This window comes from Battus philenor, unplaced genomic scaffold, assembly GCF_028537555.1.
Source record: "Battus philenor isolate CCGP_79_NKW_IND1 unplaced genomic scaffold, ilBatPhil1.0.hap1 SCAF_2, whole genome shotgun sequence".
Classification (NCBI taxonomy): domain Eukaryota; kingdom Metazoa; phylum Arthropoda; class Insecta; order Lepidoptera; family Papilionidae; genus Battus; species Battus philenor.
In genome coordinates, this window is record NW_027181682.1 from 16249899 (window position 1) to 16273646 (window position 23748).

Genomic DNA, 23748 nt, shown 5'->3' on the forward strand with positions numbered 1-23748 from the left:
CCGTAATATAGAAACAGTAGAGGGATAAATAAAGGGTAGTTAACGTATATACGTATATACATAAAGACAAAACATACATTTACATTCGTACTTATAGACAAACATACTTTTTAATGCAGTCAAAACCAACCAGATACACATAGTACTGTCAATAAGATTTTCTTTCAAGTTTACGTATACTGTTTTTTTTTTGGTAAAAAAACTTTCAGATCGAAATAGATTAACCTTTTCAAACAGAAATAATGGTATAAAACAAACCATTAGGTATAATAAAAAATAAACAACTAAATTACGAAATAAATAAGTGAGACGATGTAAGAAAATGACCAATATTTAGCCACTTCCGCACATGCAGTGGTAGTCGTGCAACAAAGTGCACCGCCCGCCAGCCCGCTGAAAAATGCGCATGCGGCAAACAATGCAAACTATACAACCGCCACCGTTAATTCACTCAACACGTGTTTCACCCCTCCACGGGGCATCTTCAGGAGTTATGTTACACCGATTAGTGCCAAACACAGAGTGAGACGATGATTGCGATAAAATCTATCTAGTGTCGTCATTTTTTTCTGTTCTAGATATTTTTAAATAACATATTCTTACTTGAAAAATGAATATGTGTCCGGCAGACCTGGCGACCGCCATCATCTCTCTGCCGCCGGGCGAAAAGATGATGTGCGAGACGATCTGGTGCGTCAGGCACATGCTGCCGACCTTCTCCAGACCTGTCTCTGGGCTAAAGATGAACAGGCCCATGCCGTAGTTGGGGCCCAGTTCGCCGAATATTACTAGAAGCGGCTCTACTGGACTGGCTTGGAAGGAGACGTCTTTACCTTCAATTTGTCTTTTTAAAACCTAAAATTAAGAAAAAATAATCTCCATTTCCCTTACTCATGCTGTTACTTGAAAAAGAATTTACCAGTATTACTTATCTTTTTTGATAAATTGCCTTATACTTTCTAGAAGATTCTTATTGAATCGAAATATTATATTTATTTATTTTGTCTATTAGAATGCTACTAACTTCTGGCAGCTTCCACGTGAACTTATGTGAAAACCTTATTATACCTCCGTTCAGCTTACCGGACCTTCTCAAGAAAAAATCTACAGCAGAATTTTTTGATGAGTTGGCCCGGCACATTGTCCTAAATCTCAAGGCATTTAACGGTCTGTAGCGTTTGGGCAGCGACTTGAAATAAAATAATGTAGCAACTAATATGTAAGTGAGTATTCCAAATTGTATTGTTAATATATACAAATTTCAGCTGTATTTACCCATAAACGCTGTCGTGCCTCGCAGCTGGGAGAAGAAAGATCCGAATCAAATAGCGGCAACCCTCTCCCAACTGTCAGCGTTTAGTTTAAGCGAAAAATAAATATTGTAAAAAAAAACACTAGCGATACAAATTAGAATTAATAAAAAAAAACTTTTGGCAGCACAAATCCTTTAGGGACAACTTAAATACAGGATATATAACTCATTTGTTCTCAATTAATGTATGGTACATCCTATCCAAATATCAATGGTTTTACAAATAATAAATTACATTAAAAAACGTAATGCAGTAAAAAAAGCATTTATAAAATTTTTATTACTGCATAATAAAATATTGTTTACTATCTGTCCCTCAGACTTTTTTGTTTTTATCCAAAAAAAAAAGGCTTTTTAAAAACAACAATACCTTTCAGTTTTATTTATTATACACAAGATATACCACCTCCAGATAATAGAACACTTGACCTACCATCGCAAGCCAGTCCTAAAGCACATGACTGCTCTATAGAGTTAATATGTGGTTCTCATGAATCCGCATGAGAAGGAATCGCAGCCAAAAAGAATCTCTAGAAAAGGCGTGTCTCTCAACAGATGAAATATTACAGGATATACACATGATACATTTTACCTCGCTACTAAATCGAAAAACTGAAACTTTAGTTAAAGAGATATATATATATATAGCCTTGAATTTTGCACTCACCAAAGTTCCCGAAAGCGCTCCATAAATACACAGCTCCCCAGATTTATTCACAGTAGCAATATAATTATAATCGGGTGCGATTAATTGAATTTTAATTATATTCCTGAAAATATAAAAGAAATTATATTTATGACAATAAAAAAATATTTCCCTACGAAACAGAAAAAGCCCGCACCTTTGCCTGTAGGTGTAAAGAGCGACTTCTATCTTGTCCTCCGCCTCCCCGGTGATCTGGTAGACGCAGCCGCAGTCAGTCCACATGGCCGCCACGTCGCTCGTCATGTTCGACAGCAGCCTGACAACGCTGTCGTAAGGTACGAAACTCCATACCTCTTTCCATTCGCGCTCGAATTTCTTTAGCGACTGACCAAGATAAAAAACAATTCTATTATATCTCAAAGGTTTATTAAAGGGTAGTTGAATTAATTTGCTCCTACCCTCAGCTTTTGATCCGGACCGTAGATCAGCAGGCCGTTGGCGAAGGCGCAAATACTTGGCTTATCTGGACCCTTCAGGTTGTCCGACCACTCCAGATTTGTAACCATACCGATGCCATCAGATAGTATCTTAAACACCAATGTTTTACAAATTATTACATTAGACAGTGATGAATGACTTACACTAATAAGAGTGTAATTCAGTGGACGTCTCACAGCTCTTTATTTAAATGTATTTCTGGGTCTTCTCTTTCTCTGCTATGCAAGAGAATCTTGAAGAAGTATAAAGAGAGAGAGTTACGTGTCTTTAGCACCCGGCCACGTCAAATTTGGGTGTAATTGGTGACGTACAGACATAATTTGTAAATGATACTAAAAAAGAATATTAAATCCAGAGATACTGGTAGAACCAACGTATCGATGAAACTCGGACTATCTACTCGCCTTTTTACTATATGTTCGAAGTGAATTTCTGAGCTAATCATCTAGCTCAGTGATTTCCAAAGTGATCTATTTCGACCCCTAGGGGTCTATGATAACCTGCAAGGGGTCTACGTCAGCGAAAAAAAATTTGGGGGTCCATGAAATAAAAATGGGGGTCCACGGTAGTGGATCTTAACACATACACTGATAGTACCTATTTACTTACATCATACTATCTTATAATATCAAAACATTTACGTTATTTATAAAAGTACCTATGAAGTAAAAAAATTATTGTATATGTTTATAAAATTGTGTAAGTTGTAGGATTATTAAATTAACACGTGTTCTTACTTTAAGATTTTAACACTAAACTTCACTACAGTTAGAAATTTACAGGAAATCAATATCAGGTAAGTAGGGGGTCTACCCAACACGGAAAAACATGGCAAGGGGTCAACGACACAAAAAAGTTTGGGGAACTCTGATCTAGCTAGTAAAGACGGTCATAATTGAGAAAAAAACTTTTGATAGTAGAGAAAGACCGCAACCTTATGCGCTGAATCGATCAGATTCCCTCGATATCACAGTTAAGTTCAATACATACACTGTAGAGATTGGCGTCAGGGTCGATGGCATACAGCTGACCGTCGTTTGTCCAACAAACACCAACCAGCGGAGGATCAGATACCTCCCATCCGGTGACCTCCTCCTTTGCACGCCTCATCATGAGACACTGCTTGTAGCACTGCGCCACCTCCCACACTATCAGCCCCTCCCCCCAGCACTCGCACAGCATCATGTGTGTACGACTGACCCTGTAGGTAACTTCTTTTTAGTACAAATGGACAGGCTATAGGTGTAAGAGCTTTAAAGAGGTGAATTGAACATTTAAGAAAAGGACCAATATTTAGCCACTTCCGTACATGCAGTGGTAGTCGTGCAATAAAATGCACCGCCCGCCAGCAGAGACACTCTGTGTTTGGCACTAATCGATGTAACATGGCTCCTGAAGATGCCCCGTGGAGGGGTGAAACACGTGTTGAGTGAATTAACGGTGGCGGTTGTGTAGTTCGCATTGTTTGCCGCATGCGCATTTGTCAGCGGGCTGGCGGGCGGTGCATTTTATTGCACGTCTGCCACTGCATGTGCGGAAGTGGCTAAATATTGGTCCTTTTCTTACTTGGGATGGACTTCTGCAAGGTAACGCCTGATTCCATTAAAAAATTGAACATTTGCTGTCAATTGATGTAAGGTACACCCTGTACAACAATCAAATAATAAATAACTTAAAGATATTATTGTAAAGAAAAAGCGTTTCAAAATTCAGGTTACCACTGTAATGGCGATCGCTCAATCAAGCAATAGTACGTCCAACATTAATCGCTAGCGCTGTCTCGCTCGCACAGTACCTACACGTAGATCTATGCGGGTTCACACACCCACGAGTTGTACTACGCAGAATGTATACAGTGGCAAAATAAAGAAACCGAATGAAGCAAGAAAAGCAAAGAACAAAGAAGCGTGGGAACAAGACAGAAGAGATTCAAGAATCAAATCGATTAGCAACAATCGACTAGCAATGTTGAATACAGTGTTTCTTATACGTTCAACTAACTTTTGCTACCTTCATATCTGTACCTGCAAACTTCTTACTACCAGAAGTAATTAGCCTGTCGCATTTCAATAGAAAGAATAAATAAAAACAAACACTTCTCAAATAGTACTCTAATTAAAAGGGTATAGAAGCCAATAATTAAGTTCAAGTGCTTTAAATCCAGTATAATAAAACCATAATATGTAAATCACGTGTATTCCACTCACATGTATATCTGCTTCCTCCTCACTACCCCTGTGGGTAGTGCTATCAGCCGCTGCCGCGTGCGCCAGTTCCACACGGTCACCAGGTAGTCGGGGAATCCCGTAAAGGTAGCAATCAGGTCTCCATCCATCATGCACACGCTTTTATATCTATTTACCTCCATATCTGTAGGTGGACAAAAACTCTAGTAACTATATAAATGATATACCGTGACCCAACAAGAAATGAAGAGTTTCAGTAAACGTAGCAGAGTTATGTCGGGTGAAAGTAGAAGTGGGCAGGTCACATGATGCGTTGAACATATGGCCTAGAGCCTTAAGATTTTGGGGCGGAGACCGCGGGCCGGCAAGCACAGTTTCTGGACGTCCGAGAACATGGTGGAAAGACATTGTTAGGGTCTTCGGAAGACACTAGATATGGCTTGCAATCGGTCCGATTGGGAATCTATGAAAAGGTTCCAGTGAAAATCTTATGACTAAAATGATGTTGCTATTGTCATTTTTTCGACGACTATATTTCCTTTTGCTTTTCTTGTTCTCATCATCAGTACCATGCCATCATCACAGCTTGTACCATGAATTCCACCAACTTCCGATGCATGTCCTTGGTAATGAATTCAGGGGTCACCATCACGCATTTTGTTATAAAACGTAGACATACAACCCTATTCTAAACCGAGGCATAAAGACAGCGGATTTAAAACTACACTAGTACAGGTAGGCGTTCCAAATAGCTTGCCAACATTGTGTAATAGGATCGAAAGGTTTAAATATTTTTGGTAACGTGCGTCGGAATTACATCTTAGTCAAATGTAAAATACTAGAGCCATCCGGATGGACCGACGAAGTAGAAGTAAAAGAAGAAAGAAGAAGAAGAAAGTCCTGCTCGAAGCTCTGGACTCCATAAAGAATCGAGCCAAGAACCTGATTTGTAACAATGTCTTGAATGAAAAATAACCAGTCTATAAGTATTGTACAGACTACATTTTGAAGTGTGCAGCAGAGTGACACCAAATAATCTTTCCCTCGTCACCTTTCTTAGGACTAACGACATCTGTACACGGTTGAAACTCCTTCCACCCGCACTAAGCATTTCGCTAATACACCTATCCCCTGATTTACACGGTACTTGTTTTACACGTTTTCGCTTTTACACGGTTTTCCAAAAAAGTTTTTTTTTTGTTTTAATAACCGATTTTATTACCATCTCTCATAATGTAAATATTTCCGCTTCAAACATCTAATCGGCACAAATAACTTCGAGTGATGAAAGTGAATTCGAACCTTCGATTGCGAAAAAAAGAATGAAAGTAATTTCTTTTTTGTTCTTCCGTTTAATGTAAAGTGTAATTAAATAAAAAGACAGTTTTTCCATAATGTATTAAATGTTTTAATTTGTTAATGCATTTTATTTTCATTTCTGTGTACATCTAAAAATATTGAAAAAAATCGCAACTATTAAACAGCAATATAGCCACGGTTTTGACTTGAAAATTTTTAATTTTCGATTTACACGTTTCTCTCAGGAACGTATCTACCGTGTAAATCGGGGGATAGGTGTACTTTTATAATATGAATAACCAAGGTGTGGAACAATGTCATTGTTTCCAGTATTAAAGAGTCTCCAAGTCAAGGGTGAATAGGATTCTTCCTGCCCAGCATGGGGCATTGTAGATCTCGTTATCGCTTAACATCAGGTGAGACAGATGTCAAATGTTTCATCTATAAACAATTAAAAACCATCCAGATGCTTCATGTAGTTTTTTTTACTATATGAAAAAGTATATTTGTATATACTTTGCTATAAGTTTTACCTCTAAGTTGGGCCAATTGTGCGAATTTCGGGTACGTTACTACAAAGATTCTCGGATTCTTCACCTTCTCTGCGAACACGAAAATGTTTGATCTGTGACCTGAAAACATGGTACGTATGTTGTTCAATTATATTTGAAACTAGAGAATATATATATATATTATAATTATCCTCGTTTTTGTGGACCTCTTGGAGGACCTTGTGTGGGGCAGGGTCATTATAAATTCATCTAAAATGAGTTTTATATTTTTTGTTATATTCTTATTCTACATTTCAAATTCATCAATCAAATCTCGTTCTTATCTTTACTTATCTTTCATTCATTCCCTTTACGCTTCACATGATCTATCATTCTTAGCTTGCAGATCTTTTTTCCTGCATCTCCTTCCTTTCTTCATTTACATTCCCGCATCACAGTTTTTTACATTAATTATCACAGAATATTTTTTTGTTTTCACAGACTATATTTATTTCATTTATTTTCATTTCTTTTATTATTGGGCACTTTAGAATATTGGAGATCTCTATGGTTTTACATTGCGAGTGTTTTGCAGCGCTTATGGTCACTAGACATTACGACATAGTCAGCGGCGCATCGAAAAAGGGGAATTCCACAGAAATATTTTTTTTATATACATCGAACGAAAGATAGCGCTACATATTGTAATATTTCTCGACGTGTGATTGGCTTACAATTTTTATTAGTTGAACATTGTATTCGTAGTTTTGAATTTCTATAAATATTTGCTCAGCTTGATGAATATACACACTTCTACTACGGACTACGTGTTTTTATAACCTCCAAGATTTATCGATCCTGGGAAGAATCACACAAGTCATTATTACGCCGCGTCGCTGTGGGATTCCTTCGTAACTTTATTCTCGCTTGTGTATAAATAAGCATGTAACATTGTCAACTCAAGCAAAAACGGACCCCTCCGTTCCGTGAACTCACCACCGATGAAGCTGTAAGAGCCGCAAGGCTAACAGCACTAACTTCATACAAGAAAATACGGGTACGGTACGGTCAACTCAAGCATTCCGTCAAGACAACTAGACAAAACGTTTATATTTCTGATAGAAAAGAGAATCAGGATCACCGACGTAGCTCAAAGAATTGCTTGTCTGAGGTAGCAGTATGCGAGGTACACTCGTGCAATCCATGGCTGTTGGGGCTGAAATGTTCTCAACTGGTGACCATGAGCCGGTAGACGCGGCGCTGCTAAGCCCCCCTCCCACCCCACTAGGTGGACCGAAGACATAGTTAAGATGGCGAGAAGTCGCTGAATACGGACAGTGCAGTACTGGTCATCTTGGTGATCTTTGGAAGAGGTTTATGCCTAGCAGTAGACGTCCATCTGCGTAGAGAAAGAAGAAGAAGAGAATCTATAATATTTTTACTCTTCAATATCATCAACTCTTAAGGTTCTATATACCTAAATATTTATGTAGAACGATTCATCAACAATTCATAAGCTTGGTAGAGCTACTCCGAAACACTGGGACTAAAAATCCGTTGAAATTTAGTTTTATTTAATGAATTTTTGTTCAAATAACCTGAAATAACATCGACACCATCTCCATCCGCTTCGTTATTCGCCGTGTACACCGACTCATTGTTGGTCTTGAAGTTGTAAAATATTATATATACATCATGAGCGACCGCCAGCACGTATTTTCCAACAAAGGTCATGAAGTCCAGTCTGTTAGGGAGTGTCCATCTGAAAAATTATTAGTAATGTAGCTTGCTAGAAACTACACACGGTTTTAACGAAGTCCACTTTGAACAACCGCCATGTTTGTAATGTGAATCGCCAAAGAGAACGCCACCGCAGTGATCGATGTGTTCCTGGGAACACTACTGCAAGAAACGGTGTGCAATTTGACAGGCCGAACGACTGTCGGAACATTGACTGTTGGCGGCTGCTATTATAAGATTTTCCGACATAGTATTGTGTTGTAGGTTTGCCTTAATCACAAAAACAATGTTAGTGAAATTGGCAAATTTGACTTCAAACTTTTTAAAAACACTATTGTAGTACTGGGCAAAGGCTTTCATCTAAGATCACCACTATGAACAGTATTGCGTTGCCGACATCCAGTCAACCTTTGTTGTCGGTCAATCTAGTGATCGCGTCTACCGCATCAATCTAGCTTTTGGCTTCAACGTCCATCAATTATATAAAATTGTATAACTTGTATTATTACAGATCCACACCGAATTATACTTCCTTACGTAAATATTTTTAATTTTTTATTCATAGATTTATTTTAATTATTACGAACGAGGAATATTCAGTTTTTTTTTTTTTAAGAAAAAATTATACCTGATGTATACCAATTATTAAAAAAAAATTGCGTCAGAAAGTAATAACGTGCAAAACGCTCAACATAAGCTATGCGCATATCAATGCAATGTCTACCAAGTTTTTTCTCACAAATTTAAAATAACATAATATGCCTCATAGAACATAGAAAAAGGTTCATAGGTATATGATTACATGTTTATGTAAGACTTTTCATTGAAACCAACAAACCAAGTCTTCCAAATATATTCCTAAGTAATAAATAAGTGTATTTGTAATGACCTTATACAAATTTACCCAAACATCAATTAAACGCCCCGTTCATGGACTTGTTAAAAAAAAATCTATCCAAAGCAAATTACAGGAAACACAAAAACAATATCTAATTTTTCTAATAGGCGTGTGAATTATTTGAAACATATTCCATTTAGAATATGATAATATTTTGAGCTTCATAATAATTATTTTTTGCCAGGTGGGTATAAAATATAGTTCTTATTGTTTTTATTTAAATAAAGCTTTATTTATTCGGCTCAAAATAATATATCATAAGCGATTTTTCAGACAGTTAGCTAGTATTATGCAAAGACAAATAATTAAATAATATTTAAAATAAAGCGATGTACAAGTAATGTCTTCGGAAACTAAAGTATATATATTTTAATATGCGAATGACTTATTACCTCACTTTAGGATCATATTTTTTGTTTTGATCTAGAGCCGCTTCAGAGACACCAATATTCATTGTTTTGGTAATAGCACAATTTTTTATAGTTATAATTAAATCCTTCACCTCAAAAACTGATTATGCTTGTTACATAGCAACGAAAAATATTTTAGGACTAATTTTATGTTTAAAATTAAATTAAAATTATCTTTTTAAAATAAAGTCATATTAAGCATGTTATATTAGATACAGAGGTTTTTAAGTATGATTTTCCCTTATTGCAGGATGATTTAAACATTAATTCGTAATAAAAACGAGATTGTGTATAACGGAACTGTGAGCAACTGTCAAAACTATAGGGTCGCAAATAAATTGATTATAAAGATAAAATGGAAACGAATGCAGTGTACAATTATTTGTTGATTCCTAAAAACAGTTTAATATGTGAAATATGCTAGCGTAATATTAGTTAAATCACAATGTAAGTGCCGCGGTCGTGCATCACAATTTCCTTGTTGATAAAAGATGACACATAAAGTTTTATTATTGTTTTGTTATTTGTTTTGTGTTATTAGGAATAACGCGACTGGGTCCTTCGTCGACCCGGTGGCGGCGAGATGGAACTCATCATCGATAGATTTCGCAGAGATCACGATGGATCGAAACTTCGCCCTGTTACTGGTGTCTTTGATATCTGCCATCCTCTGGGTGGTTTATATAACTTACTACAATAGCCGTGTCCTCGGATACGTACTCACCCGGTTGATAAACAAATTCTATTTCCAAGATGAGAACTTCAAGATTGGTAAGTGAATCATTACATACTTTAGTGTGAAAATTAAAAAGTGAAAGTGAAGTCCAATAAAAATGTGTAAATCCTATAGTAAACGGTAATGGTTGTATTGTTTATAACAAAACTATTGTTTATAACATGTGGTTCACATTTGTTTGTTATGAATGCAAACAAATTTCTTTCATTTTTATAAGAGTATTGTAACAACTATTTTTGTTCATATTTTGTTTATAATGCAGGCAGTATTAATGGGAAATCATTTCAAAAAACTTACTTCTGAATAAGAATTTACAAGTGTGTATCTAATTAACATTAACACAATACAGGAATATTTTGTATAAGGTTTTCTCAAAAGGAATTTTTTTGAATAAACTTTATCAATGTTACAGTTTATGGTTTCAAAATGATATATTTATTGCTGTAATAAAATCCTTTATCTATCTTTATAGCATTTTACTACTATTCATTCCCACATATAAGGCTTTAAACCAGAAAGGTATAAAAAAATTAATAATCATTTTAACTTTAACATATATATATATATATTGCTCTAAACCAGAGTTCCCCAAACTTTTTTGTGTCATAGACCCCTTGCCATGTTTTTCTGTGTTGGGTAGACCCCCTACTTACCTGATATTGATTTCCTGTAAATTTCTTACTGTAGTGAAGTTTAGTGGTAAAAACTTAAAGTAAAAACACATGTTAATTTATACATTTATTAGGTTTTTACAAGTTCAAAATGTATTGCGACCACAAAGCAAATACCAACATCCTACAGCTTACACAATTATATAAACACATATAATTTTTTTTTTTACTTCATAGGTACTTTTATAAATAATGTAAATGTTTTGACATTATAAGATAGTATGATGTAAGTAAATAGGTACTATCAGTGTATGTGTTAAGATCCACTATTGTGGACCCCCATTTTTAATTCATGGACCCCCAATTTTTTTTTGCTGATGTAGACGCCTTGCAGGTTGTCATAGATCCCTAGGGGTAGATATAGACCACTTTGGGAATCACTGCTCTAAACTGTAAAAAAGTGGTCTTTATATTATTGCTTAGTGGTGATGGTAAATACATCATGGAGACATCAGAGAGATCAACTCTTTGGCAATCTATGAACTCACCATGTTGGATATGGGCTTGTATAGGCATGCCTCATTGATGTCTAATACACTGTGAAGTGAATTTGTTTTTTGTATATATGTACTAGTACAATACAGATAATCAGAGTTAAAATCTCAACATAGAAAATGTGTAAGTTATAATTATATTGTATAAAATAACACAAAAAAAAATTAAAGGAAAGACAAATGTCAATGGTCAATTGGAAGTTATTAATATTTAAAAATTGTTTTGAAGGAGGGGAGGAGATGTGTGAATGTAATATAAATGAATGCTGTGAGAATGGTAGAAAATATGAAAGAAGGAAGGAAGAGAGAAATAGTGAAAATAGGTAAAATTGTGAAAAAATCACAGTAAAATATATTCCTGGCATAAAAATATAATATAGGAATGAGAGACCCCAAATAATGAGAACTCTAGTTAAATTTAAAATTATCCTACTAATGCTACTTTAACTATTTATGGACTGAACGCTCTTCACTGTTTTGTTCAAGCAGGTACATACAGAAATCACTAGTCGCTTACCCACTTGTTTATTATGGGAAATATTAATGTTATAACATACTTAGAGTTAATTGAGATATAAAATAAAACTGGATAATTTTTAATAGAGTATTCTTTAGTTGTATTCTTGTTTAGTTTAATACAAAGCGCTGCAGAGTCACTCTCAACATCAGGTGTAGAAGGATGATAGGCAATGTTGAGCCACACTAGGGGCAGCTTAATCTATAGTGCAGGGTGTGCAATGTTAATAGATGGCAAAGTTAATAGTTATAGCCGCGAGAGGGGGGCTCAGGCCTAGGGGGCACCAATGCTTCATTGCACACGGGCGCTATTCGAGCTAGAGCCACCCTTGAGCCACATTCAACTTCTTACAGCAAAGGGTTTAAAGTTCATTGCAGAAATCAATTGATGTTCGCTTGTGACAGGCTCGAATCCTACAAGTTACAGACATACTTTGCTGTTACCGTTTGCTCCTATCTCCTTTGTATACATATTGAATACTAGTTTATTTTTAATTATTTAATTCAAAAAATTATAATACTTGTTCACATTTGTTTTATTGTCTTTGGGTATATTCATTTTCTCGGCAAAAGTAAGGAGATAGCTTTTGTGCAAACTGCTTCTTAATTAATGTATTGTTTCAAAATAAAGTACATGTAATCTGTTAATACAATTACTGTGGCTCATACAATGTTACTTTAATGTTTTTACTAGGCTTCTACTGAGTTACATTTGGTGTTAAGGAGAGATATCTATGTATATTTTAATTAACTTGTTACCCAACATATATTTTTTTAATTTTTCTACTATATTTTCACTTAAAATATTAGGTTATACATATATAATACACTAGCTAAACCCAGACTTCATCTGTACTTTTTTCGTTTATGATTTTTCTGATATAACGGTAGCCCTAGTTACTCCTTAACATACAGATAGACAAAAATTTTTTAAAATGTTATTTTTGTATATTATACATGTTATACATGTAGCAAAAAGCAGTTATTTCAATATTATAAACAGGCATTTCCATTTTACTTATTTTTATAGATAAGTTACTTACATTTGGGTCTATGTTTAACTACATTTTTAGATATACAATTGTTAGTTTTTTATGTAAATTAATGTTTTGATTTACTTTGACACAGATTTAGAAAGTGTAGGTGTCCAAATAAAGGTTTATTTTATGGATTCCTTTGTTAATTACAGGTTCATTCACCCTTAATGCTCTCTCCGGCAAGATTATGTTCCGTGACATTGTGTACATCAACTATGACTACACTTTACGCATACAAGATGGGTATCTAATATTCAGATGGTGGAGGTCCTATGTCCCTAAAGATGTATCTGAAGGTATAATAGTTTATTATTATTATTGTGGTAGTGTGAAAGCCACATAGAGGCGCTAAACAGGTGACTGAAACAGGCTTTAAGGTTTTGAGGCAGACAACCTTGTTAAAGTCATTGGAAGACATTGGATGCTAGCCACTTGGTCACAGTCCTATTAGAAATATATGGGAGAGTCCCAATGTCCAGTTGTGGACTTATATGTTTGGAATAACGATGATTTTTCTTGATTCAAATAGTCTATTAATAGTGTAAATAATTATTATGTTATACTAGCTGCCCAGACAGACAGACCTGTCATAGTCCAGAAAAAATATAAAAGTAATGTATATCAGAGTGATCATCTTATTTATAGGTTTAAGACTACCCACTATCTTACATGGTGAAATTCCCTTGGAGAAGTACTAAGAGTTTCTATTAAAAATTTCTTATCTGCACATTCCGAGTATGTAACAATGTGCTGGCTTCCTTATTTACTGAGAAATATAAGCCAGGTGTCTTAAAGGTCAAAGTAAATAGGTACCTACTGAATCTTCGTGCCTCACCTTTGACTATATTGTTGCTTTTTATCAGATGAGTTGGTGGTCAACTGGTAAAAAAAAATTAAATTTTTCGTAAACACTTGTTCATAATGTAATTATATTCACGATGGTTGAGGATGTAAGGTAGGATGTCCAGAAGGTAGACGGGCTATCTTGTTAATGGTGCAAGTCATTAACTGGCCTTATTGAAGAATTATAGGAAAGTCCATGTCTAGGAGTAGACATAAGGCGACTGTAATTACTATAATGATAATTTACATTACAACGCTTTATGTTCCACAAAATATTTGATTATATTCTAACACGCAATTCTTTTATTTATTTGATGTCACTAACAGATGTTTTAATTAATACTGTGTTTTGAAAGGAGAAAGAAATGTTGATTCTACATGTAATGTTTACATTTTTGTTCTGCATTAGAACCTTTATTGAGTCTTTATGAAAATGTAAAGAAAAAAACGAATTAATTGAATTAGTTGACTAGTACTTCAGATATGCACTTAAAAGCACTTCTGGAATTGTATTTGTACTTAAAATACGTTAGTCCACACAGATTTTTATAGTTTATGTTGTAAATTAATTGCGAAAAAATACTAAATTCATTTCAGATTTGTCGCATTCGGACACGCGTCTCTCTATAATGTTGAACGGTTTCGAATTACACTTCTACAATCGATGCGATCTGTACAACGAACTCGAAAAAACTTTCGGCCTTGAGCCCGTTATAAAGGAGCGAAACGACGACGACTCAACTGATCGGGACAAGGCCATGAACGACGCTAACGAGAAGCGAAGGCGCGCCCAGGACACAGTTCGCTCAGAGGCGGCCATGGCCAGGACCTGGCGGGACCTCATCCCGGTCATTAAAATCGACGTGTGCACCAGTCGCGTGGTCTTTGGAAACAAACTCGTCCCGACCACTTTGTCCATAAGCGTCGAAGAGGCACATCTCGTTTATAGCACCAAACCACCAGCATCCAGTTTAGATCATCTCATGCATTTCGTGAAAGCCAAGGCCGAGAACTGCAAAGTAATTTTAGCCCCAAGTCCAAATTATACGGCGATGGTCGACGAACCGCCCAGGTACATGGGAGAAGGCTTCGTAGTGATGAGCTCCAATTACATCGAAGTATATTTCTATATGGATGAACCAGGTCTCGTCCCGGAGCAACCAGTGCTTTTGCAGTTAGCGAATGGTGATATAGTGGAGTCGGCTCCACCAATTTGGGGAGTTGATATCAAATGCGGAAAAGGTACAGACTTCAGCTACGGTCCTTGGGCCGATAGACAGAGGGACCATCTATTCAAATTCTTCTTTCCCCCCAATTACAAATCTCTCGAAGTCACACCACAACCAAAACCCGGAGATCGGAGACAAATGCAATCATTTGACATCAGATTATCAACATTAAACGAAGCAACCATAGACATTCTGTTCACAAAGAATAAGGAAACAAATGCCGTTCACATTAACATCGGCGCTGGGTCGTACATGGAGGTGACTCTTCCATGGATCGTGCTGCAAGACGGCTACACCACAAAAATAACTGGTCAGCTGCTACATCTAGAAGCAACGACCAGTTTGCAGTACAGAAGTTTGGCTGAAAGCGAGACGTTGGAATACACAGTTAAATGTCATTATCCTTTAGTATGGAACCATCATCAGTGCTGGCAGCTGTCGCTAACTGGTTGCAAGGCCACAGCTCATTTCGTTTACACCCATATAGACTTCTTCCAGGACCTGACCAACGATTGGTCTAGCAAGGCACGACCAGATATATTACACTTCGTCCCCTACACCTGGAAAATATCTTTACTGTTAAAAGAGTGTGAAGTGCTAACTGTTAGCAACCAGCACAACTGGATAGACTGTAGTTCTACAAATCAAGAAAATAATCACGTCGCCTTTTGTGGTGATCTCCTGGATGTGTCATTTGATTTGCCATTCATTGATTTCCTACCAGATCTTATACCGTTGAAGATCTGGGTGCAAGGTGAGGCTGTAGACATGAGTCTGTATCTCCCCGAAGTAAATACTTCGCGATTACTTCTGCTGTCTATTGATAAGAATATGAAGTTGGTGCCATGTAGATTAAAGGCTTCGAAATGGAGAAGAAAATGTGTCAAAAGTCAGGGGTGGGTGGATTGTTGGTCGGTACCTATTGTGGCTTTGAGTGTTAGATACAATTACCATCCTATACCACCACTCGGACCCGAACCACAAGCGGATATAACTACTCCTGAAAAAGAAGAGATTCTTCTTTCACCGATGAGGATACCAAGAATGAGAAAGCAGCCGCAGATGAACTGGGTGATTGATGGAAATACATTTGATAGAACTTCCTTGCCTCCAGATAAAGTGAGTGTAGAACTAGAAGTAGGACCATCCGTGCTTCTTGCATATGGAACTATCATCACCAGTTTCATGAATTTACTTGAGAATATTTTCGGAGAAGATCAAAGGTTTACAGACATGCAAAAAACACCAAACGTGGAGAACATTTTCTGGTTTAGTGACAACCCATCGAAGTATAATGACAGAAGTAGCATCAATCAGCACGCTGATATATCATTGGATGGATCCAGTGATTCTGGGAAAGAACCATTCGACCCTCGCCGCTGCCGGCCGCTGGACGTTACCGTGTCTATAATCATTCACGATATTCAAGCGCATTTAGTCAAGAACTGTAGTGAAAATGAACCGTCCTGCCCGGTCGTGCTAATCGAAAGATTCGGTTTCGAAATGGACAAGAGATTCAGAGAAACTAAACTTCAACTCCTACTAAGTCCATCAATACTCGTGTCTTCTAATAACTTGGCAAGACCAAACGCTAATAACACAGGCGCACTGCAGCAAGGACATTTGATGCTCTCGTCGTTTCAATTGCGAGGTAACGGCTTCTTCAGTGACACCAACAGATCCGTGGAGGACGACACAGTGGAGTATGCTTGGATGATGGAGCTTCAGCTCGGCCAGTTGACAGGTCGTCTGACATTACCCCAACTTTACCAGATAATTTCATCACTCGAAACATTCCTTTTGCTCATATGCGATAGTGAAAACGAACTGGTACCACCGAACACAGTGAAACAATGCCACCATGGATTGAACACAGTTCTATGTCCAGAAACGGACTTAGGTCTTAAATACAGATGCCCAACTCCAAATGAAATCAAATATCGAATGATAAGAGTTGCGGTTGACCTGATCGATATATACGTGGCCGATTCAAACACAACACTACAGACTTGGATATCTCCAATCAGATTAACATTTTGTAATCTTCACGGATCTGGATTCGGTACAGGTGTCACCGGTTTGTTGCCGAACATAAAACTCGCGTTGTACACACAGACAAACATGCAAACAAACACACACCACCACTCGAACGGTAGCGCCAATGGTCAAAGTAAACAGACGTTAATTGAAAGTGAAAATTGGGTCGGAGTGGGTTCCGTATCACTTGGTCCGGTTTTGATCGAAGTGGCGTCATCGCTACCCCAAGCACCGAGGAACTTGCATCTTGTGCAGCAAAAGTTTCTAAAACTTCACGACGATAAAACGAAAAGGCTTTGGTTCTTATGGCCGAACGAGGGTAAGAGTACACAATGTGGATGCACAGGAGGCTGTGCATTTTTTGGCTCAAACAGAAATGGACCGAATTTCTTGAAGCCGACACAATCAGACATTCATGAAGGCATAAATGTCGCCATGTTTAACGTGATAGAGACATCTCCTGGTGAATATGGTTATGGGCAAAGCCTTCTACATCCAGGACAGCTAGTTTTCCACACACCTCCGTATAACAGTTTGAATGTTTGCTTGCAACCGACAAACGTTTCCACTTTGATCCCATCACCCCTACCACAAGCACTGAATAAATCACCACAAAGCGCTGAACGGCGAAGCCTAACCCGTCGTTTCTCTTACACGAGTATGAGCAAAGGCAGTAACAACGTACTCGTGTCAAGTACAAAAAGCGACGTACCGTACGCGCGCCTTGTGGACTCGACTGTACCTCTTGGTACATCAAAGATCGACAGCGATTCAAAACTCAATAAGAGCATTCTGAATGTTCCGCAAATGGAAAGCAGTGTGTCAGATTCTAAATTGGCTTTAAATTGCGCAGTTAAAGATAATACAAATGGGTTAACTAAAAAACCGGTGAATGAAAACGAGGCGTTCATCGCTCCAAAGGTACCAGTACGAAGTGTCGCTGTCTCAGAATCCCACTATTCACTAAACTCCCAACCGCCTCACGAGGAGTTACTGCCCCAAGAAGTCCAACGGACAATGTCTATAACAAGCGAAAATCATTCCGAAGCTTTCTTCTCTGCTGATGAGGACATGTTCCCGAGCAGGTCCTCTAGCTTGAAGCATTCGTTTGGCAGCCGCCATAGTAACACGAGAGAAAAGAGCTCTTTCGGCATGAATGAAGTTACCAGTGAGAAGTGGACTAACTCAATCCCAAGGTCTGAAGTAGTCGACGCTCCAGACACCATAAGCAATATCAGCGCAGGCGTGCAGCCTGACTCTGAAAGTGGATCCGTTTCTTCCACGTCCTTTATATCAGCGATTTCCTCACAGGAAGACATGACGCTTGTCAATCTTCACATGCAAACGAACAAACCTATAGTAGATTCTCCATTATTGATGGCCAGTTATATGCATAATCTGCCGCAGTACAAATGCTCCAACTGGTCCACCTGTTCTCTACCAACCGGAAGAGATGCATTCACATTGCCGCTTTTTAAAAGAGCAGATGACGGTTCTTTGGTATACGTGGGCCAGAAGTATTTACCCAGTTTCGAGCCGACGGGAAAAGTGAATATTTTAAAATTGATTTCAAAGAAAGAGGGGCATAATGCACAAAGCCAACACGGTCCTTTCTCTAATCTTACGCCGCATTTCAATTCACAAATCAAAGCTCACCCATATCCTCAAGGTTGGTGGGAGTTGCAGCAGAGTGTGCAAGACAACCAAGAGACAGTCACCGATAAGAGTACGACGTCAACTGCCACCACCACCAGCGACAGTAAAAGTGGTTTATTCGTTAAACTTCGAGGGGAAATCGATATAATGTTAACACCTTTAGTCTTGGAGAGTACTCAGAAATTCGTTGAATCCTTGACTCCTGTCTTGGCTAATATTCATCCCATAACCGTGATAAATCATTTGCGTTTGCTTTGTATTTCATCTGTGGAAAGCGCTAATGTCTTGAAACAGAAACAGTACGTATTGAACTGGCTTCCTCAGTTGCAGTCCAATAATCACTCAAGTATAATACCCGATAAAGATGATAAATATAAACTTGCAACTATACCACAGCCAAATGTATACGAGGAAACTATATGTGATCAAATACAGGCTACGGTCACTGTACCAAAAGTAAATGTGATCTTCATTCAGTCATCCGTAGTGGAAGATATGATCTCATTCTCAGCTTTAGACAACATACAAGATCTGACATGTGTCTCTCTCTTCGGATTGTCCATTGAAAATATAGTGGCAAAATATGTCAGTTCTAGAACGACATTGGAATCGATACAGTTGTATTATCGACCAACGTTGCGAGCTCTGGGAAGTAAAAAGTCTTTTGGGATAATGAAAGGACCTCGTGCATTGATTTCTGCTCAATCTTCTGGTTCAGGGAGAAAGAGAGGACCAGAGAAAGGGGAGCCGGTGTTCATAGAAACGTCTCAACAACAATGCGAGGATACAACAATCACACTTAATGTCGGTAAGTGTTACTCTATTTTTAAACGGTTTTATTTAGTTCGACCCGTACCGAATTTATTTGGATCAAAATAAGAAATTGTAATTTAAGCACCTTCCCGTTGTCAGATTGATCTGAAATTTGGTACACACATTTAATTTAGATGACAATACAATATAATAAAATCAATAACATTATAAATCTAAGATGGCCGCCGATACAAAATGGCGGATTACATGTTTTTCCTTAACCCTCTCAACATGAAAATCAAATGAAAGGGCTACACTAGTAAAACACGATGATTATGTCAAAATTTAAAATTCAAGATAGACGCCGTTCCAATATGGCGGACTAGGTACATATTTTTCCACAACCACCACAATATGGGTATCAAAAAACCGTTTAACTTAAAAGTTTTTTAAATGTATTTATTAATTGTATAATTTTATCTGTTTTGGTTAAAGTTTTAACAAAAATGTTCCGAGTTTATTTTGGCACAGCATTAACAACTCAAGTGCCGGTCTCGCGCCGGCGCGAAATGTCTACCGACCAAATAGAATGAGCCAGTACGGCGCCGGCATCGCGCTAAGTAACACGCTGTGCGCTTGAACGTTCCAACTAGTTATCTATTAGTACTAGAAATAATTTATATTTCGTGAATATACTCGTGGTAGAGATATTAATCTATCTGGATCCAGTACTGATATAGAGAATTCCTATCGCAAAGCCGGTCTCGTGCCGGTGCGAGATATTTTAGATTTTTTATTTTAATTAGTTTATATATGCATATTGTATTATACTTAATAACATTTGAATCCTTTAAAAACAACAACAATAATGAAAGTTGGCTTCTGACTGACTGTTCAGGACACTGGCAGTATGTTGAAGGGTGACATATAATTAAGGCATTCTTGTCATAACGAATAGAAACGATTCCAAAATATATAATCTTTTTTTTCTGTTAGAAGAAGGTTATTAAAATTTAGAGTAAATTCTTCATTGAGTATATCTTTACATTCAATTGGCGAAGGTATTATTCGCCCAAAATCCACCACCAGGTGCACGGCGAGTTGATTTGAATGACTTTCCAAAAAAATGGATAATGATATAAATATGTTAATAAAAGAAATTGTCAGGGTCTGGATCCAGGCACTCTTGAATGGTAATTGCGTATTGAGTGATAGCTCAATTCAAGGTCCTGTCTCGGGGATCCTTGCGGCTGCTTACTTCTTGAAGTGTTCACCCATGCGACCCTTAGCTCAGAGTTCACCCACTGCAGTCAAAGAAATAACGACTCGAAAGTGCATTTGTAATTTATTTACCAAAATTGAGGTTCAGGTTAGATGTCTTCATCGCCTGGACCGCAGAACCTATAATACCCAATAAGCTATAAGGTCGCCTTCTATCAATAAAAATGATAATGAGAAATTTTATCTGAATATTCCAGGCAAAGTTCACGGCCAACTGCGACGTATACGCAACGAGTCTTCCCAGCTTAAAGACGCAACCATAACAGGCATACCTTGCCAACACTCCAAGGTCTGTTTCAAATTTGCCAGAATTGATCCTTGCACCAAAGGCTGCGACACTGCGGTAAATATATATCTATTGTGTTTCGATATTATTCATAGTAAAGTCTATGTATTTACTAAACCTTGCCTTTTAACAGTGTTGCCAGAATGGTGCTACGGAAGGCCAAAAGGAGAGCTCTATAGGTTTCATCATGTTCGAATGTGGCATGGAGGGTGTGTGTATCAAGGTATCCCAACATTCTCAGTCCCACAAAGCAAACGAGGAGAAGAAACCCGCTCGGGACAACGAAAGCTGTCGCGAGTCCGTGAAATCAGCAGAAGAACTCAAATCGGACAAGGAAAGGACCTCAAGAGGATACAGGAGTTCGGGATTCGAAGACCTGTTCAGAAAAAAGGAATCCAATTCGAAACCAAGCACACCTAATTTAGGTGCATCCCAGCCTCCTCCGGTACCAGAGCCCTCGACACCTGGACCTGAAGACCCCTCTGACAGTACAGCGACAATAGTGCCCGTGAAAGACAATGGGAACAGGTCCTCCTGCGCCATAGACCTGAAGGTAGTCTGGTTCAATTTCGCAGCCCCGCCTCGTACACCCATAACAAAGAAGATCGACTATACTAGGTAAGTTTATGTAGTATATAAAATTTCCATGTCACAAAGTTAGTTAAGAAAAGGACCAATATTTAGCCACTTCCGCACATGCAGTGGTAGTCGTGCAACAAAGTGCACCGCCCGCCAGCCCGCTGATAAATGCGTATGCGGCAAACAATGCGATTCACACAACCGCCACCGCCAAATCACACAACACGTGTTTCACCCCTACACGGGGCATCTTCAGGAGCCATGCTACACCGATTAGTGCCAAAACAGAGTGTTAGTTACCGTACTCCTCCGAAACGGCTTGATTGATTTTTACCAAATTTTATGTGCGTATTCAGTATGTCTGAGAATCGGATACTATCTATTTTCCATACCCCTAAATGATAAGGGTGGTACACCTCTAAATTTTATTTTTTATTTTTTAGACCATTTTTTTTAGTTTTTATTTTATTATGATACAGCGTACAAAAATACATACAAACCTAAATTTTCACCTCTCTACGATCAACCCCTATTTGTTTCTGCAAAACAACGTTTGCAGGATCAGCTAGTTATTATATAAATTTGATTACTACAAACTTTAAGCTTAAATTATAAATACAAGGTTACTCATAAAAAGGTTTACTAAAAAGTTAATTTATTTAATGCAATTTAATATTCATATTTATTTTAAAGAGGTTAAGATTTACAGCTTATGTTGGCTTAAATCTGGTAAATATTTAAATGCTATGCCAACCGGCTGCCAGCATTATTTATGACACTATAATAGATAATATGTTGTACATATTGTACATAACATATAATAGATAATATATTATACATATATACTTATAATAAGAAATTGAACCGCATATGAAAAAGGTTGCAGTTTTTGACAACCATTCTACTTCTACTTATTAACTGATAATTATTAAAGAGATAGTACTATTTTTGATACACTTTATTCTATATGTATTTCTTATATATGTAGAATAAATGATGGGTTACAAATAGTTCAGTCTGATCACTCAAGGCGCAAGTTTATTAACAACAATAGTATGGAAATATAAGGGATAAGCAGGGGTTTGTCGACGTGTATAATGTACTAGATATTCTATTTATTATTTGAACAAATACATAAATTTACCTATATACACATTCACAGAGTGATTGGTAAATGTAAAAGTTTTATAGGAGTGAATGTATAGTTCAAAAAACTAAAAGCCCCAACCAAAAATTTTACACCTATAATAACCAAACATAGTGTATATATAAATTTATTCATATATACTAATAATAAATATTATAAACTTCATCTTGACGAAGTTCACGAAGATTATTATTATTCTGTTTTTTTCAGGCTGGACTGGAACCTCCTTAGTACGGCGTCGCCTGCCATCAACGCGTGGATGAATCCATGCAACAGGCTGGGCATCCGCGTGGTTGCGCTGTACAGGGCCCGCGCGCGACGCCTGGCTGCCACAGCCGCGAGCCTCATGGCGGCAGCCCTGGACCGCGCCCCCAGCCACACCCTGCCCAAGGTATCAAAACTGTGGAACTTTGAACTAACAAGTCCATAAAAGAATGACACCGGTATAACACTTAATTCGAGGGATAAAAATCATATAAAAAGCAATAAAGACAAAATAATGATTTATTTTTTTATATCTAATTGCTAAACTTCAAATAAACTGAAGTGATATAAAAATTGGCCGTAAAATTTGTGAGGGAAGGAAAGGAGTATGGCAATAAAAAATAATAATACTGTAAAAAACAATTTGCAGGAATTTAACTTGAGGGTCGTTGGATTTGTAGAAATAAAAATATAAAAAATAGAAATTAAATAAAAAAGAGGAAAGGAAGGAGACGAAAGAATTTGTGTAAAATAGAGAAATAAAAATTTTAACTGAAAAACTATCTATCTGAATACGTAACATCCCTGGCCCACATACAGCAGGGGAAACGAAGGGTCTCCAAAAGTAGGGGCCATAAAAAAGATCAATTTAGTTCTCACATTTACTTACGGATTAATGGTAAAGTAATTGGCTTTCAAGCTACTACTCCTGAAATAAATCGAATGAAATGCCTCGCTCAAGAAGAAATGTCGGGGGTCCGTGGTAGCCACACAAATTCGTGTTACGTGTTACCACTTC

At 37.4% G+C, this 23748-nt stretch overlaps 2 protein-coding genes across 2 annotated transcripts in view; one reads left to right on the forward strand and one right to left on the reverse strand.

Annotated features, from left to right (window-relative positions):
- The window catches only part of LOC137921994 (cilia- and flagella-associated protein 43), a 40253-nt gene extending 30729 nt beyond the window's left edge, over nucleotides 1–9524 (reverse strand). The window contains 9 exon segments of the mRNA XM_068764805.1: nucleotides 604–855; nucleotides 1980–2082; nucleotides 2155–2342; nucleotides 2417–2545; nucleotides 3447–3657; nucleotides 4664–4826; nucleotides 6475–6573; nucleotides 8031–8194; nucleotides 9463–9524. Coding sequence (XP_068620906.1) covers nucleotides 604–855; nucleotides 1980–2082; nucleotides 2155–2342; nucleotides 2417–2545; nucleotides 3447–3657; nucleotides 4664–4826; nucleotides 6475–6573; nucleotides 8031–8194; nucleotides 9463–9524 — 1371 coding nt within the window.
- Nucleotides 9525–9838: 314 nt separating this feature from the next.
- The window catches only part of tweek (transmembrane protein KIAA1109 homolog tweek), a 68732-nt gene continuing 54822 nt past the window's right edge, over nucleotides 9839–23748 (forward strand). The window contains exons 1-7 of the mRNA XM_068765465.1: nucleotides 9839–9927; nucleotides 10022–10251; nucleotides 13087–13230; nucleotides 14375–19507; nucleotides 20931–21076; nucleotides 21153–21637; nucleotides 22956–23136. Of these exons, the coding sequence (XP_068621566.1) occupies nucleotides 9926–9927; nucleotides 10022–10251; nucleotides 13087–13230; nucleotides 14375–19507; nucleotides 20931–21076; nucleotides 21153–21637; nucleotides 22956–23136 (6321 nt within the window). The 5' untranslated portion in view covers nucleotides 9839–9925. The remainder of the gene's footprint in view (nucleotides 9928–10021; nucleotides 10252–13086; nucleotides 13231–14374; nucleotides 19508–20930; nucleotides 21077–21152; nucleotides 21638–22955; nucleotides 23137–23748) is intronic.